At 36.5% G+C, this 16974-nt stretch overlaps 2 protein-coding genes across 3 annotated transcripts in view; one reads left to right on the top strand and one right to left on the bottom strand.

Moving 5' to 3' along the window:
• Window positions 1-16974, top strand: part of LOC135214739 (putative cysteine proteinase CG12163) — a 77791-nt gene that overhangs the window by 17694 nt on the left and 43123 nt on the right. The window lies entirely within an intron of this gene.
• On the bottom strand, window positions 4142-16408 carry LOC135214740 (putative cysteine proteinase CG12163). The gene is made up of 4 exons (XM_064249077.1): window positions 16311-16408; window positions 15826-15977; window positions 12015-12128; window positions 4142-4253 (listed from the first exon to the last, which is right to left on the bottom strand). The coding sequence occupies exons 1-4, from the start codon at window positions 16402-16404 to the stop codon at window positions 4152-4154; spliced, it is 462 nt and encodes a 153-aa protein (XP_064105147.1). The 5' UTR covers window positions 16405-16408; the 3' UTR covers window positions 4142-4151.

The following is a 16974-nucleotide window of genomic DNA, read 5'->3' as shown; positions in this document are numbered from 1 at the left end:
AGTACATACTTTCCAGCAAAGACCAATGCAGTGCTATCATTGCATAAGTTTGGCCACTCATAAAAAAATTGTGAAAATGATAAAATTTGTATAAATTGCTCTGGTGTCCATCATGATGATGAATGGAATAGAAAAGCAAAATGTGTGACTTGTCAAACTTGGAACCGAATATCCAATAAACAAACTGGAACATATATCCAATAACAAAAACGTGAAATTACAAATTTTAACTGTCTGCACTAAATAAAGCCAATGCAGAGCATATAAGTAGTATTGGTTTTGCAAAAAGACAATTACGACAACAACCTAGGAGCTATGCTCAAGTTCTTAAGCCACTACCCCTATCTACCACTAGGGGTGCAGTGGCAGCACCCTCCAATGTAGCTGGTGCATCAACCCTTGTGGTAGTGGCCCAGCCATCTGGGTCAGGTGCTTGACCTGTTGAGGCTAAAGCGCAAGCCTCCAACGAGGATAAGATGGCACTCAAACCAACCACCTTGGAATTGTCTCAGGCTGCACCTTTGCCTGATTAATGGTGACTGAGGAGCAAAAGCACCAAAAGAGAAATGTTTCCCCCTCATCCTCTCCTCCATCAAATCCACTTGCATCACTTAGTAATAGAATGGTAGTACTAAGCTCGATGAAAGAACCCAGCTTGAATTCAAACAATTTGACAAGAAAGGGAAACAAAATGGCACTAGTAAATTAAACAGATAATAATCCAAAACCCGTCAAGACCAGTCCTTTCCAAATCACTCTTGATAACTGCTCATAAACAGAAGAGAGTATATGGGAAGGCTCCATCCAAATGACCTTCCACCAAGCCAAAAAATAGTTTTCATGTCAATACTAAAATGGAACTTTAGAGGTCTCAGGGCTCCAAACAAAGAGCTGGAGGTACTGCTCCATGACCATAACCCAGGCATTGTGTGTCTCCTAGAAACTAAGCTTGGGAGCATACAATATAAACCTGGATTAAATTACACTATATATATTATCCATAAGTCGTTGCAACACTCCTTGCTATTAGTTAATACTCATCTCCCAAGCTGTAACAGTAATTTTCCTTTAGACAAGCAAATCACAGTCTGCTCCATCTACCTTCCTCCTAATTTGGATTTCACCTTATATCCATATTCATTTACTGATCAATCAGTTTCCTACTCTGTTCCTCCTCCTCCTTACTTTAATGCTCACAACCCCATTTGGGGTGGGAACATCATGTATCATAATATCTACTCTAATACCTACTCAGATACTGATCTGAGCATTTGCTCATCTAGTATTTATAGTTGATTATGAATGGTCAGTTAATGAATATCCAAATGGGAGTGACCACTTCCCAATTCATATAAAATAGGTTAAGAATCAGCCATCTGATTCACCTCCTAATTGGAACGTAGATGAAACAGACTGGAAGAAATTTAGTGAGTCTGCTCTCATGGAGAAGAATGTAAAATCATTTCCATCCATTTCAGAGGCATATGATTATTTCATCCCGTAGGGGCTAGTGAGCAAGGATTTCGATTTTCCTTTTGTATCAAAAACTGTCACTGGTCGGTTCTGCAGGCGCTGAACTAGGGAAACCATTCCAACTCTTACCTTCAATGGAACTATTTTACCTTACTCCACTGAAGTAAAATTTTAAGGAATGGTCTTTTATGAAAAGCTCACTTGGAATAATCATATTGACCAGTTAAAAGTAGAGAGATCACTTAAATATTTTAAAAGTAGTACCTAATTTTAATTGGGGTGCTGATAAGAAATCATTGTTAAGGCTTTACAATGCAGTATGTTTATCTAAGTTAGACTACAGCTGCCAAGTATACTCATCTGCTTCAACTGGACATTGTGCATAATATGGGGCTAAGGATCTGCACTAGAGCTTTTAGAACTTCACCCATTGAAAGTATCTACGTAGACTCCCATCAGCTACCACTGGACCTAAGGAGGCATGCAGCTGAAAAGCACTAGGGAGAATCCTTCTTTTGAGATCTTGAAACAGTGTGATTGAAGTCGTTTTAGGTTTAGTAGATCTTCAATTCCATTTCAAATCAGACAGCTGGGTAAACTGGATGATGAAAATAGAAAAATGCAGAAGGCCCTAAAAGTTAAACATCCTGCTAACCCTCCTTGATTTATTCCAGCAATAGATTATGCACTGAAAGAGATAAAGAAAGGTTGTCCGGAAGAAGAAGTCAGAAACAAGTTTTTGGAGCATGATGAGAGGCCTATAAATGACAGGAAAATCTATACAGATGGATCAAAATCAGAAAATGGAGTGGGCTGTGCAGTGGTGTGTGAGAGGGAATCATATATAAAAGTTACCAGACTCCTCATCCATATTCACTGCTGAAGCAGCAGCCATAGTTGAGGCTTTAAATCTTGCATCTGATAAGAAATTTAAATCCACAGTAACATATAGTAACTCCTGGAGTGTTTTAGAAGCCCTTAAGAAGTTTAACCCTACCCATCCCTTATTTTCAAACGGCTCAGGAATGGCTTTTTTTAACTTTCTGTTTGCCACAAATCAGTTAAGTTTTGTTGGGTTCCTGGGCACTCTGGTATAGAAGGGAACAAACTGGCTGATAGTGAAGCAATGGGTGCTGCAAGATGTGATTTCTTAACTAATAAGGTGCCACAATTGGATATGCATCCAGTTATTAGGAGATACATCTGTAAGAAATGGCAACAGAGTTCTGGTTTTAATTGCATGTGAAGATTTGAGATCATCCTAACAAGGCTTAGGATTGTCCATACCCGCTTCACCCAGAGTTATATTTTAGAGGGAGTCAGTGCCCCAGTTTGTGCTCACTGCAATGGTCAGCTATCTGTTGAGCACATGCTGGTGCACTGTCCTAGATTTAATTCCCTTAGGGTACAGTACTTAAACAGCTGGGAAAAACTATTTTAGACATTTTAAATGGTATTGAGGTAAGTAACCTTATCTTCAATCTACAGCACCGTCGCTTGATGTTAAACATCCGCTTAAGAGGCTTTTACAGTGCTAACAGCAAACTAGGCATCAAGTTAACGACACTTACATCTCTGTAGCTTGATGCAACACAGCACCATAACTCGCACCGTTAACAGCAAAAATCCAACTTAAGGCATAACTCAAGTTATAGCATGGCACTGGAACGGCACCCCCGCCGTAAGTCGAGGATGCACTGTACTATAACTCTCCAGCCTGAAAAGACCCAACAGCCAAACAAGAAACCCAGCAGCTTATCCTACAGACAGTGAAAATTATAGAATACCAGGCATGAGTCAATAACACCAGACTAAAACCAGGACACTCCACCAATCACAAGGCCCTATAAACCAAATTCAAAATTTTTATTTTTACAAATCAAGGTGCCACCCAGTATGCAGAAACCCAGTAACTCCCACATGATTATACAAAGCAGAACCTGAGTGCTTATATAGTTACTCAAGTGTTGGGTGGTGTGAGATATTCAATTTTAGTGGCATACATAGTGTGGGGAGGCTGCCAGTACTGACAGAGGTGCTGCTGAGAACTAACCAACAAGTGTTCAACTGCGATGAGGACAGGCTTGTTCCAGAGAGAGAGAGAGAGAGAGAGATGAGAGAGAGGAGAGAGAGCGAGAGAGAGAGAGAGAGAGAGAGAGAGAAGAGAGAGAGAAAATCTTTCATCCTTTTCACCTTCTACATGCACATCAACTATTTAAAGTACAGGTTAAGGGAGAAAGATCCGTTCAGCACTCTAAAGCCTTTAGGAACGAATTAAGTTTGAGTGCGAAGGTATCACTGTATTAACTCAAACAATTTAGCAAACAGATTCTGATACCTGATTACATTAGTAACTGCTACATTATCTTAACAGTAATTACTACACCATCTCAATTACATACATGGTTAAATCAACTTTTGATGGTGATCTTACCACACACAGATTGGGTAAAGTAAATGATTGCATTTGCATAGGAACGACATTTCCTAAACCTGAAGTAAAGAAAATCAGAGGACTTTTAGAAGTAGTGTTGATTAAATTGAAATGAAAGTGACAAATTTTTCTTACATGACTGCAAAATAAAATCTAATGTGAAATTTTTATTACATGACTACAAAAAAAAAATCTTAACATGTAAGGTAAAAAAATATTCCGGATGTCCCCTCATGTATCACGATTACTTACTGTGCACACCATACCCCACAATAAGCATTCCATGATCAAGGTTCTTGGGATTGCACAGGAACTTCAATGGATGAGAGACCCCTCCAACATAAAACTGAAAATAAAATTATATTAAAATAATAATTTTATGCATAAAACCAACATTTTTCCAAATAATCACATTGAATGGCAGAGATGAGAAACCATACTAGTCTAAAGTTTTAAACGAGTGGCAGTACCTTATAGTCATGTTAATGATGTTAACACAAACAGAGGGCACATCCTTTCTCACTAACCAAACAAACTCACCTGTATTGGGAATTTTTTTCCAAGTAATTATTCTACGCTTCTTTGTTTCAGTGCACGATAAAATGTCCAAAGTCACGACAACCCAATCTACTTAAGAATTTTGGAGTTAATGTAACATAGCAGCAAGCATCCTTTGATGAACAATAATGCCATAAGAGTATACCAATGCACATCATATGATAGTCCTTATTTTGGGCCATAAGTTAAGAGCGAATTTTGTAAGAAAATCAAATCACTTGAATGGGCCATAAATGACTACATGGCAACACTTATGACAACTCTCACCTCAGCTCAGTGATACAAGGGAAAATAGTCTCCCTTGAGATTTATCAAGCTAAGTACATCTCCCCATTACTGTACATCACTGTAAACCTCTTATATATTTGTTTATAAAATATAGTCAAGGATTGTTGCTGGTTTAAGCTTTCTCTTTCAAGATATTATATGCACTGAAATTGTATTTTACAAAATAAAGTCAAAAACATATATATACAGGCAGTCCCGTTATCAGCAGATTCGGTAAAAGGTGATCCGGTTTTATGGCGGCCGCAAGGATTTTATGGAGCCGTAACGCACCGAGCTCTGGTTATCAGCAATATGGCACAGATAATAGTGTTTGTGTCTTTACCTGTACAGTATTTAATTCTAAATTTATTGAATTTTACCTACCTGTACCCTCAACAAACATCCACACTCAATCCCAGTTATTGGCAGACTCTGTTGATAGCGTTCCACTTTTATGGGTTTGTCTAGTACCCATAAAAAGCAGCAATTTTTGGCACCATAACGCAAACGAGTTCTGGTTATCAGCGCTTTATGTAAGAGTTATGGCGTCATAACATACCTAATCATTAACCAGTTAACAGTGCCATTAACCTGTTATTGGCACCATAAGTGTGATAATTGCTGAGTTTTCGTTAATGGCAGTTTTTGCTTCAGCACCCCACCGATAACTGGGGACTGCCTGTATATATGCATACCTACTGTAAAATGTGCTAATGTGGTAATATAGTACCTTTTTGATACTGTACTCTATTTTACCTCAACCACTTATTTTTTTAGAAAAGGGTAATGTTATAAAGCTAACTTTTATATGAAATTAAACAAACTTTAATTTAATTTAACTCAAGAAATGCCCCAACATCATTTTACAACCGTCCGGTGTGCCGCTATCTTGACAACTTCAGAATCTAACACAATTCTCACAACACAATTTCACCAACGGCTTTGTAATTACTTCGTGCACGTGTCAACAAAATATCTTTTCCCTCCTTCTCTTTATTTTGTTAAAACAGCAAAGTTACTTTTATTGTAACGACGTGGCATTTTGACCGACAATAGGTGGTGCGATAGTACCACGGGTAGCGGGTCGGTCAGTTGTAAACTATGGGCGGGGAGGGAGCTGGGTATCACGGGCTGTTGGGCCCAGTAAAGGATAGCATATTTTTACGTACTTCACTCCTTGTTACATTGTGATGTTTTTTTAGTATCCTATTTTTGACAAGTAACCATTTACAACTTACTTATTATACTGTATATCGGAGAGTGTAACGCTAATGAAAATTACAATGTTCCCTCCGTATCCGCGGACTCATTGATTCGCAGATTTCTCTCTGGACCATGTCTAGCCATTATTTGCGGGGGATTCATCTATTCGCGGGATTTTCCGGCGAAATCATCACTAATTAAGTGTATTTTGATGTTATTTTCATGACTAAATACATTTTTATGGTACAAAAATGATTTACAAATTTTCAAATATTAATACTGATTAATACTGTATTAGTAAGTTTAATTAATACTGTATTAGTAAGTTTAATAAGACTAAATGATATCAGAGTAAAAATAATAATTCTCTCTCTCTCTCTCTCGTCTCTCTCTCTCTCTCTCTCTCTCTCTCTCTCTCTCCCTCTCTCTCTCTCTCTCTCTCTCTCTCCTCTCTCTCCTACAGAGATGTATGGTTTTTTGTATGATAAATAAATGATTTACTATTTTCATATATTAATATTAATGTATACAGCAATAGCATCAATTCATTAAAGAAAATACTAAAGTGAATTAGTAAGATTTTAGTTTATAAATTTGAAAAAATTATGTAAGAATGAAGGAAATCCCAGTCTTCTCTCTCAAAGTCCAGGTACTAAAAAAAACTGTCAAACATATCAAGTATGTAATGGGACGGAGGGGGAGGAGGAGCTGTGTGTTGTTGCCACCAAGTGTTCATGCAATTTCTCTCTCTCTCTCTCTCTCTCTCTCTCTCTCTCTCTCTCTCTCTCTCTCTCTCTCTCTCTCTCTCTCTCTCTCTCTCTCGCATTCTCTCTCGCTCTCTCATTTACTGAGACTCAAGAATTTTTATAGTACATGTACTATTTGTTTTTAATACTTTAAATAATAATAATAATATTAATATTATCATTATTATTATTATTATGCTAATTACAAAATTAATATTATGTGACAGTATTTTAAAGAAATATAATAATCCATCCATTTCAATCTTTTAATTATGGATGGATAACTCACCCCCCCTCCTCTCTCTCTCTCTCTCTCTCTCTCTCTCTCTCTCTCTCTCTCTCTCTCTCTCTCTCTTTCTCTTTTTGCCACACAGGATATGTACGTCATAGTGGTAAATCCCTCCCTCCGTTTTGCTGCCTCCCTCCAATTTGCTGGAAGCGATATAAGTATTTTCTGAGAGAACAGAGAGATAAAGACACACACTCTCACTCTCTTTACTGAGTTTAAAGAATTTTTATGGTACTAGTATGTAAAATGTTTATTGATATTTTCTGTTTGTTAATAATAATAATAATAATAATAATAATATAATAATAATAACAAAACTATAATTACAAAATTCGTGTGGGGTAGTATTTTAAAGAGATAAAAAGACCTTTCCATTTCACTTACGTAAGGATAACCCCTCTCTTACTGTGATGAGAGAATTTTTATGGTAGATGCATGTGTTTATTAATATTTTCAAATAATAATAATAATATAACTAATTTCAAATGAAAATTCTTCCCCTTGTTCGTCTTTTTGTATCAATTTCCCTACCTTCTCGTAACTCCAGTGACGCTCAGAGCTGGGAAAACTGTCAAATTTGTCAAGTAACAGTGCCATACAATGGTCAATTAATTTAATGGTTTTTATGCAGTCTCTCTCTCTCTCTCTCTCTCTCTCTCTCTCTCTCTCTCTCTCTCTCTCTCTCTCTCTCTCTCTCTCTCACTGAGGAGATCCTTTTTTATGGTACATGCATGTAATAAGTTTATTATTAATATTTTCCAATAATAATACTATATGTATAATATACTATAAAATGTATTTACAAAAATTCATGTGTGAGTATTTTAGATACAATAATCTTTCCATTTCACTCTTTTAAATACTGTAAGGATAACACTCTCTCTCTCTCTCTCTCTCTCTCTCTCTCTCTCTCTCTCCTCTCTCTCTCTCTCTCTCTGATGCAAGTGTTAGAAGTTAGTACGTATGTACACACGTACGTATATACTTTTAAGGGTACTTATGTTTAGGATTACTTTGAAATTATATATGATAAGGTAAATTTGATGTAGGATGTTACAGGTTTTTACATCTGGTATTTGTGTTTCTTCCTTCTCTCTCTCTCTCTCTCTCTTCTCTCTCTCTCTCTCTCTCTCTCTCTCTCTCTCTCTCTCTCTCTCAGAGCAAAAGAATTGATATACAGACAAAACATAATTGTTCAGTCCTCTCTTCTCCTTCTCTTGGAATAGATATATGTATGTATGGGAGGGGAAATAAGTGTTGCCTATAGACATTCCTTTCAATCTATTGACATTATAAGGAGTTATTCTCTCTCTCTCTATATATATATATATATATATATATATTTCTAATGGTAAAATGCTTAAGATGACTTTGAAATGATATTAATAATACCAATTCAATGGTATATTTGATGTAGGATGATACTTTACGTATACATTTGGTATTTGAACTTTTAAGATAGGCAGATATGGGGATTTTTAGAGGGGAGTTCTAACTATTCGCGGGTTTGCGCTATTTGCGGGGGTCCCTGGTACACATCCCCTGCGAATACAGGGGGAACACTGTACTTTATATTATCAAATCCTAGAGTATAGAATTTTTTTCTCTTCTCAAAAAATGAATGCTCTTTCTAGTTGTTATAGCAGCAATTACTGTTTACAAATAGTTTATTTGCTTCGTAAGTATTTTTTTATCTATCTATTCATATGATTATTATTACCATTGCTATTATTGTAAAGTATGTTAAAATACAGAGTGGTCCCCATGTATTCATGAGGGATGCATACCAGAACCTCCCATGAATAGTTAGAAACCGCGAATAGTTGGAACCCCTATAAAAATGTTTTAAACCTCCTATTTTGTTAAATAAAACTCAAGAAAAACCTACTACAAATTTTTATACAGGTTTTTTTAAATAGTTTTATCATAAAAAGTGCATTTTATGATGAAATTGATCAATAAAAACCAGGAATATGTGCATATTTCTCATAGAAAAATACAGCAAACAGGCGAGTTTTCCGCAGAAATATTCCAGAGAGAAATCTGCGAATGTGTGAGTCCATTAATCCGGAAAATGCAAATACGGCGGGTCCACTGTATTTCATATTTAGAGAGAATATTCTATCTTTATTACCTAAAAGTTCAATAATAAAAATTACCTATGATATTTGAAGGAACAAAGGAGTAAAAGTGATATATTCTCCTAGTCTTTTGCATATATATCATATAATAGTTGTCAAATAAAATACGTACTTTAATATTCAAACTACATAAAAAAAGCAATTATTGTTATGTAAAAAAAAAGCAATTATTGTAATTATGTAAAAAAAAAACTAAGAGTAAATACAATAGGTTTTATGTTATTTTTTGTTTTATTATAATATATACTATACCAAAACCACCACAAATCCCACCACCAACACTTACTGCAAAAATATACAAAAGATATGGAAATAAGTAATTAATATAGATATTTCATAAAATATGTCGTGTGTGTGTGTGTGTGTGTGTGTGTGTGTGTGTGTGTGTGTGTGTGTGTGTGTGTGTGTGTGTGTGTGTGTGTGTGTGTGTGTGAGAGAGAGAGAGAGAGAGAGAGCAGAGAGAGAGAGAGAGATGAGAGAGAGAGAGAGAGAGAGCTTTACACATATCCAATACAAAATAAACACTTACTATCATGGTAACTCAAACTGATTGTTATGTTTATAACCTTTATTTTAAACACTCATCATACTCAAATTGGAAAACAAAACATTCGGGAGTGTTGCCATAATTTAAACTAGCCAACCGCATGATGAGACGGTTTGGGAGTTGCCGTGTCTTTGTTTACCCTTACTGAGCAGGATATTATGTCATAATATTGTGTATGCGTGTGTGTGTATGTATGCTGTTATGTTTTTTTATTGCGCATGATTCAAATATATCAATATAAAACAAGTTTTGACTGAAAAGAAGTACATTTCACTATTTTCCTTTGCATACAAATTAAATTTGGTCTATGGGGAACTTTTTTATTATACAAAAATATATGAGTAAAATAAAGTTTAAAATATTAAAACTTTTACCAGACAAATAGTTTTATCATAAAAAAAATAATCCAAGTTAAGTTATGAAGGAATTTGTGAGAATATAGAAAATGGTGCGCTGAAGAGGCTTATAGCAGTTCCACATACATCTGCTCAAGAGGCTTGTAGCAGTTCTCGGGCTAAAAGTTAGCTTAATAACAGGGAAGCATGTTTGGGGTCATATTTACTGTTTAAACTCTAGAAATAAGCATATATTTAATTTCAGTGACTACCAAACTTACACAAATCCTTGCCTTATGCGAGGGGTTCTGGAACTTATCCTTATGTACATTCGAGGTATTACCATATATGTGACTATACATTATCGAGTATCAGCAACATGGATGCAACTCTACCGCAAATAATAGTGGAGAAAAAAGTAGTTTAATAAAAAATACTAGCCATGAAAGAACACATTTTACTGTTGTTTTCATGCCAATAAAAGATAAATATGTAAATCTTGTATTGTTATGAAATAGGATGAAAATAACGAACGGGATCTGTTTTTTACACAAAAAATATGATCCCAACACCATCTATTAACAAAAAAAATAACAATCGATTCACAATAAGACACATTTAAGTCATATTTAAACTTAAAAGCACTTCATATAACAAAAAATAACCATATAATTAGTTTCTAGAGATCTATTTATGCTAAACAGAAACAAGAAAATCGCTCTGAATCGAGATAAATATGACAAAATTGACCTGAGCTGGGATGATTATTAACCAGTTTCTTTCGCTTACACTCGATTTACCAAAATCACTTCTTTTTGTTACGGTAAAATACCTATCTAGTGACAATTGCTTTTTACGATTTTTTACCACATAAAAGTAACTCAGCTCCATAATGAATATTTGATTGTTTTCATGTTTTATCATTATGTTAAATTATTGTGAATAACATTTTATTTTTTTTTTATGTGAATTGGTAATGCTTTTTTACAGGCAGTCCCCGGTATTGGCAGACTGGGTTAATGGCGATCCGGTTTTATGGGGCTTGCCTAGCGCCATAAAATCAGTGATTTGGCATCATAACGGCTGAGTTTTGGTTATCGACACCATAAAGGTACCGATAATAGAGTTATGGCATCATAACATACCTAACAGAGACACCACTACCCGGTTATCAGTGCCACTAACCGAAAGCACCATAAATCACCGAGTTTCGGTGAATGGTGGTTTTCGCTTATCAGCACCCCGCCGAGAATGGACCCCCACCGATAGTCGAGGACTGCCTATACTTATCTATTATAGTAAAGATTTTACTCTCTCTTCTTTCCTCAACAATATCACAACACAATAACTTGAAATCATTCATTCCTTATTCCTCAAAATATAAACTGCAATGAAGGATTTGATTTTGTTAATTGTTTATGGTAGAATTTATTGTGAAAAGCTTTGTTCTTTCATTTACTACTTTGTTTAATATAGATAAACTGTACTGATTCACTCGGCGCAAGAACATTAGCTCAATTAAGTTTTTTTATCATTTATGTATTGCATTTGATTGTTTTATATTTAATCATTGTTACATTTATTGTGAAATTCCCCTTTTTTTATGTGAATTGTTACTGTTTTTACATACATACAGTAACATTTGAACTCTCTTCTCCTTCTCTCCTCAACAATATCAATACTCCCTCGTTCAGTCTCAAGTCAGCTGTGTGTGTGACGGCACACCGCTGATGTAGGATTTTGTACATCTTTGTTAAATTTTATATTGAAATGCCTTATTTCTGTCAAATATGGTTATCATTAAACTATATGTTGTAAATGAAAAAACATTTAATACAAAAGTTTTTTGTGAAAAAAAAAATCTGAGAGCATATAAAAAATACTTGCTAATATTAAGTGCATGAAGAAAATGTAAAAATAATCTAAATCTAAAGAATTCTATTTAAAGTTATTTAATAATTTATTTGTCAAAAACTTCCAAATTTTTCATTATTACAAACAATAACAGTTCAAATAATTACCTGAAGTGCATTAGCATTAATGCCAATGGATACTGGTCCATTCTTCACTAACCACTTTGCAAGCTGTGTCTCATCTTGAGGTAGCTCAACTGATCCGTTAACAGTCACCTGAGCCTAAAAAGAAATTAATAAAATAAAACATCGACTAAACAGATGAAAACAGATAGACAATTCTGCCACAAAACAGCAAATTCTTATGTGAGGTTATGAGTCACTGTGCTGAAAATAGGCTTTGTGAAAAGAAACTAAGGGAAATTATGGAAACCAAAGTAGAGAAATGCAAATGCAAGTGGAGAGTGTGGACAAAACATGCAATAAAAACTGCAAGTGGGACAGAGTTAAAAAATGTGCTGAGTTATAATTAGCTCCCAAATTAACAAAATATAACCACGTGAAGTCTTTGTCATGCATTTTTCAGAACAGTGCCGGACAAGAACGAACATGAAAAAAACATCCTCTGATAACGTGAAAGGCAGTTACAAAAAGCTGCCTTAATTTTCTATCATATTTATGTACAAAAATAAAAATACCCTATATGGAATATATTTTCATACACATATCAAACATAAGAGCATGAAGATTTATAAAAATAAAATTGACACATCTATCGCTAAATTTGCACTTTTTGAACTCTATTTTCGGAAGAGCAGCAGGCAGCAGCGGACAATAACGAACATAAAAAAAAACATCTTCTGATAATGTAGAGGCAGTTTCAAAAGCTGTCCTTTGTATGATATTTATGACAGAAATAAAAATACCCTATACATAATCATTTTTCATACACATTTTAAACATAAAAGCATTCAAAAGTTTCTCGCCTAGTAGCCTATAACTATTTTTCCGCGAATTTTTTTAAAACTTTTTTATATCGACGTATGTACGTCCAATCGGCTACCCAACAGACAATTTATATCGACGTTTAATACGTCCAATCGGCGTTAAAGGGTTAAGGAACTTACTTTTTTAGCGTAGGCTGGAATACGGCAGTTAAATTCTTGAACAAGTTGGTTAGGCAGTATCTACCGTCTGTTAGGCGGTTAGGCCCACCTGCCTGGATGTAAACACTCCACACTGCTTCTGGCCATCTTCCGATGAAGACGTATGTTTGTGAGCTTTAGCTGACTAGCCGTTAATAATTAATTTCCTGTGGGATTTTTAATTATTTTGAATGAATATGAACACACTGCATTTGATAGTAATAATTAATTGACTTTAAAAATTAATATGAAAACCCACTTTTTGTGATAGCCTTGCTAGCTGCCTTTCTCGTTGTTTGTTTAAAAGGTCGGTGTTAAGGGTGTTGGCACACCCTTATTACATGTTTTCACCCTAATTAACGTTTAGGACGAGACATGGTATGCATCCGAATTTACACTTACTCTTGAAATCACTGAGGGGAACTTAGTAGGTTTGTCCTTGTTTCTTCTGGTATTTCCTCTTCTCCCCTTCTTCCTTTTGCTAGCTGTGGACGAAGATAGAAGAAGAGGGGGCGTGTGTGTTGGTGTTTAGGGAGGGTCTCCTCTCATTTCAGAGAGCTGTGCCCTTGGATGCGAGAGGAGTATCCTTATTTTTTTAAATCATATTTTCTTTTTCTTACAGGCTAAAAGTGGTGGATAGTTGATTACAGCAGTAGATGGTTTGATATCTCTTTGTTGGCTATCCAAACCCTGGAATTGTACCTTTGACTCGTAGCATGCTGTGATATTGGTCCTTGAGTGTGTGTACTGTTCCCCGCTGCTGGAAATCATATTCATTTGCCGCTGGCTATCCTGGAGTTTTGTCACTGGACAAAGCCATTGTTGCTGCCCTGTGATTATTAACTCTATTCCTGCTGGTAAATGTACCTCATCCTGTAGAAAAAAAAGTCCTGCAGAATTTGGAAAAGTCGAGGAGGAAGAGAGCTCGTCAAGTGTCGTCATCTTCCTCTTTTCGGAATTACCATAATTTTTAAAAAAAGCCTCCACCCCTTCGACTTCTAAGGCTCCCTGCTTGAAGAAGGAGTAAGGTAGTCTTCTCCCTCTAAGAAGTCTCGTCATGAAGACTTCTAAGGGTCTGCCTCCTTGAACTGAGGAGGCAGTTGGGTTTTCTGCTGTTTTGCCCATTCCATTCCTTTCGGGAACAGGAACCGTCACGCTGTCCCCAGGGCCTAGTGTGTTAGGAGCCGTAGAAGCGCAAACTTCGGTTCGCACTTCTGCTGCTAGTCCTAGAGGCTCTAAGACTAGTTCCATGTGGGTTGCGCTCATTCACAAGTTTCCCGAGTGCATGTAAATCTATGGATTTGCATGCATCCAGAGTCGGTGACGTGTGTCCCTCACAGTCGCGACTCAGGAACGGAGTGGAAGAGAGGAGCGAGTCGCTTAGGTGACTCATGCCTCTTTCGGTGATGATTGCTCGGTTTCCCAGGGTTGACGTGACGGTCCCGTGGGGACTGTGCACGTAATGAGACCGGTAGGGGATCCCCATTTGGTCCTCCCCATTGGTCCCTTTGTTTGAGAGGTTTCAGCCCTCGACAAGGACTTGGAAGCAACGGAGGATGGTACTGCCCTCTCCAGTCAGGTGCATGCTCAACCCACCCAGACGACGGTCACATTCACGTGACCGACCGGGTCTCGGAACAGCGAATGTTTTCATCTGCCATGCTAGTTTCTTAACCCTCCTCTGGAAAGCATTTCTCCAGACGATAACACTTTCCTAGACTTGCGCTGTGGCCATCACTGCCGGTTGATGGCTGCCCGTGACTCGCTTCTCCTGCTAGTTCTGCTAACAAGTCAAGCGAGAGCATCCAATCCTCCTCACCTATTCCCTCTACTTTCTATGGCTACTCCGGGAGGGGCGAGGTGAATAGGAGCGATACTGGAGAGTGCTCTCTGTAGGATTCAGCGTTGGGGGACTACATTCTTTTGAAGGACTTTGGGGTCCTACTGGACGTACGTCCACTTTGTTGAAGAAAGATTTTTGTAGTCAAATCTGGAGACTGTCTCCCTGGGTTTTTTTGTGTCTTTGGATGGATATCATTTCGCAGTTCCCTTTGGGTTCATGCAATTTTGGGAAGCCTCGATTGTATATTTTGTTGAATTGTACTTGCATTTCAGTCTTACATGCTCGTCTTTATGACTGGTTTTTTATCCCCATTCCTCCTTGATTTCTACGGGTGTCGAGGAGGGGGCCCACCTTGATGATCATTTGATGAAATTCAGGGGTCTCCCCAAGCTCTTAAATTCTTTAGAATTTCTAGCTCTCTCTTGAGTGTTTTGGTCTTCTACGATCTGCAAACGCTTGGGCGAGATGAGAATTCCTGGTTAATTTTTACTACAATACCTGGGATCCTCGCTGAATGCTTGATTCCTTGGAACTTCTGGCATTCTCAGGGTGTTATGGTTTTTTTTCTATAATTTCCAAACACTCAGGCGAGACACCCGACAGACAATTTTCGTCGACGTTTACTACATCCAATCGGCGTTTAAAGGATTAATATACTGAAAATTATAAAAAAACTTGGAAAATTAAATTCTGAAACACCAACTTTGATTGAATTTCTTTTGTGAGATTTTACATAATCCTGCCAATAGACCTGCGACAAATTGGAATCTGCCAAAACAAAAACTGGAAAATTTTGCCAAAGTAAAAGAACTAAGGAGGTGGAGAAGTCCTTTTAATGCCAAATGCATGCTAATTATAAATTTCTGATAGCCTTTATGTACTCATAATTTTTACTTACAACCCAATTCTCTACATCAATGGCAAGAAATTGCATATCACCAATTCAATGGCCATTGGTTATTGTCTTAAATAACACTAAATATAAGCTTACCATTGTCTTATTAAAGTGGCACTGATCATCTCGTCCTTCATAAGGATAGTCACTTTCAGTCTCAAGACCACCAAGCTCCTTAATAGCTTCATATGCATTTTCAGGCATTCCCCCATTACATCCTTCATCAGTTTTGTCACAGTCAACCAACTCTGAGAAAGAAATACAAGAATTTAACTGTATACAAATGAGTACTAGTGCAATACTAACAGTAGTGATATCTATGTAATTTTACCAATTTTTAAGCGAGTCGTTCCAGCTGCACATCATAAAAGCATGAAGATATATCTCTGTCAAGGAAATTGTCTGTGAAGTATAATAAACAACTAGTATCTGAAAAAAAAAAATCAGCATTCTCCCTCATGCTATTTTTCGACTACATGCTTCTCATTTCTTAAAACTTGCTCACAGAAGCAGAATTACAATGATCAATTCAGAAAATTGATAAGGATTTCTATTTGGAAAAATAGTTCTTGAAAACCAACCTTGTTCTGAGAGAGAAATGAGCTTGTTATGCTTGATTGCCCACTGGCCTTCAACATTTCCTGTCACAGAAAAGGCCCAGCATGATCCACACATTCCCTGGAAGGATTTTTAAAAAGAAATTTATAATGAAATTGTTATATATAGCACACATGACCTCATCAGCAATGAATGCTGAATAAAAAAAAGTTTTTATTAAATATTAAGACTGAATAAAAAAAAGTTTTTATTAAATATTAAGACTAAAACAGTCGAGCTGGAATACTAAAAATTAAATTATAGCCATAGGTAATTACTTGTGGTTAACCCTTAATGGACGGATATGCTCCCTGATTAGGCAATAACAGGTTCAGGTGGACAACTGATTAGTTCATGGTGAGTAACAATATTACACACCAGCATTTTGGGGGAATCAAGTGGGAAAGAGGTGCCATTACTTCTGTAGTCCATAAATTCACTAATGGCAACTTTTAGACTGGCTAAGATGAGAGATTGGGTGGCTCAGAGCTTATTTGTGATCTTGACTTCAAGGGAGGATGTACTGCTTCTGTCTTACATGATGTCTTTTCATAAATTATCTAAATTGGCCAACTTCAAAATTTTCCTGGTCTGGGGTGCTGCATATTAATTTTTTTACCTGGCTCCTAAGGGCTAAGGATTATTATT

This window comes from Macrobrachium nipponense, chromosome 46, assembly GCF_015104395.2.
Source record: "Macrobrachium nipponense isolate FS-2020 chromosome 46, ASM1510439v2, whole genome shotgun sequence".
NCBI classification, from domain to species: domain Eukaryota; kingdom Metazoa; phylum Arthropoda; class Malacostraca; order Decapoda; family Palaemonidae; genus Macrobrachium; species Macrobrachium nipponense.
This window is presented reverse-complemented; position numbering and strand designations above follow the sequence as displayed.

Coding starts and splice junctions, on each gene's coding strand:
- LOC135214740 (XM_064249077.1), bottom strand. CDS start 16,404: ATGTGTGGATCATGCTGGGCCTTTTCTGTGACAGGAAATGTTGAAGGC. Junction 15,978..16,310: donor CATTTCTCTCTCAGAACAAG/GTTGGTTTTCAA, acceptor TTTCTTTCTCAG/AGTTGGTTGACTGTGACAAA. Junction 4,254..12,014: donor TTAATGCTAATGCACTTCAG/GTAATTATTTGA, acceptor TTTTATTTTCAG/TTTTATGTTGGAGGGGTCTC.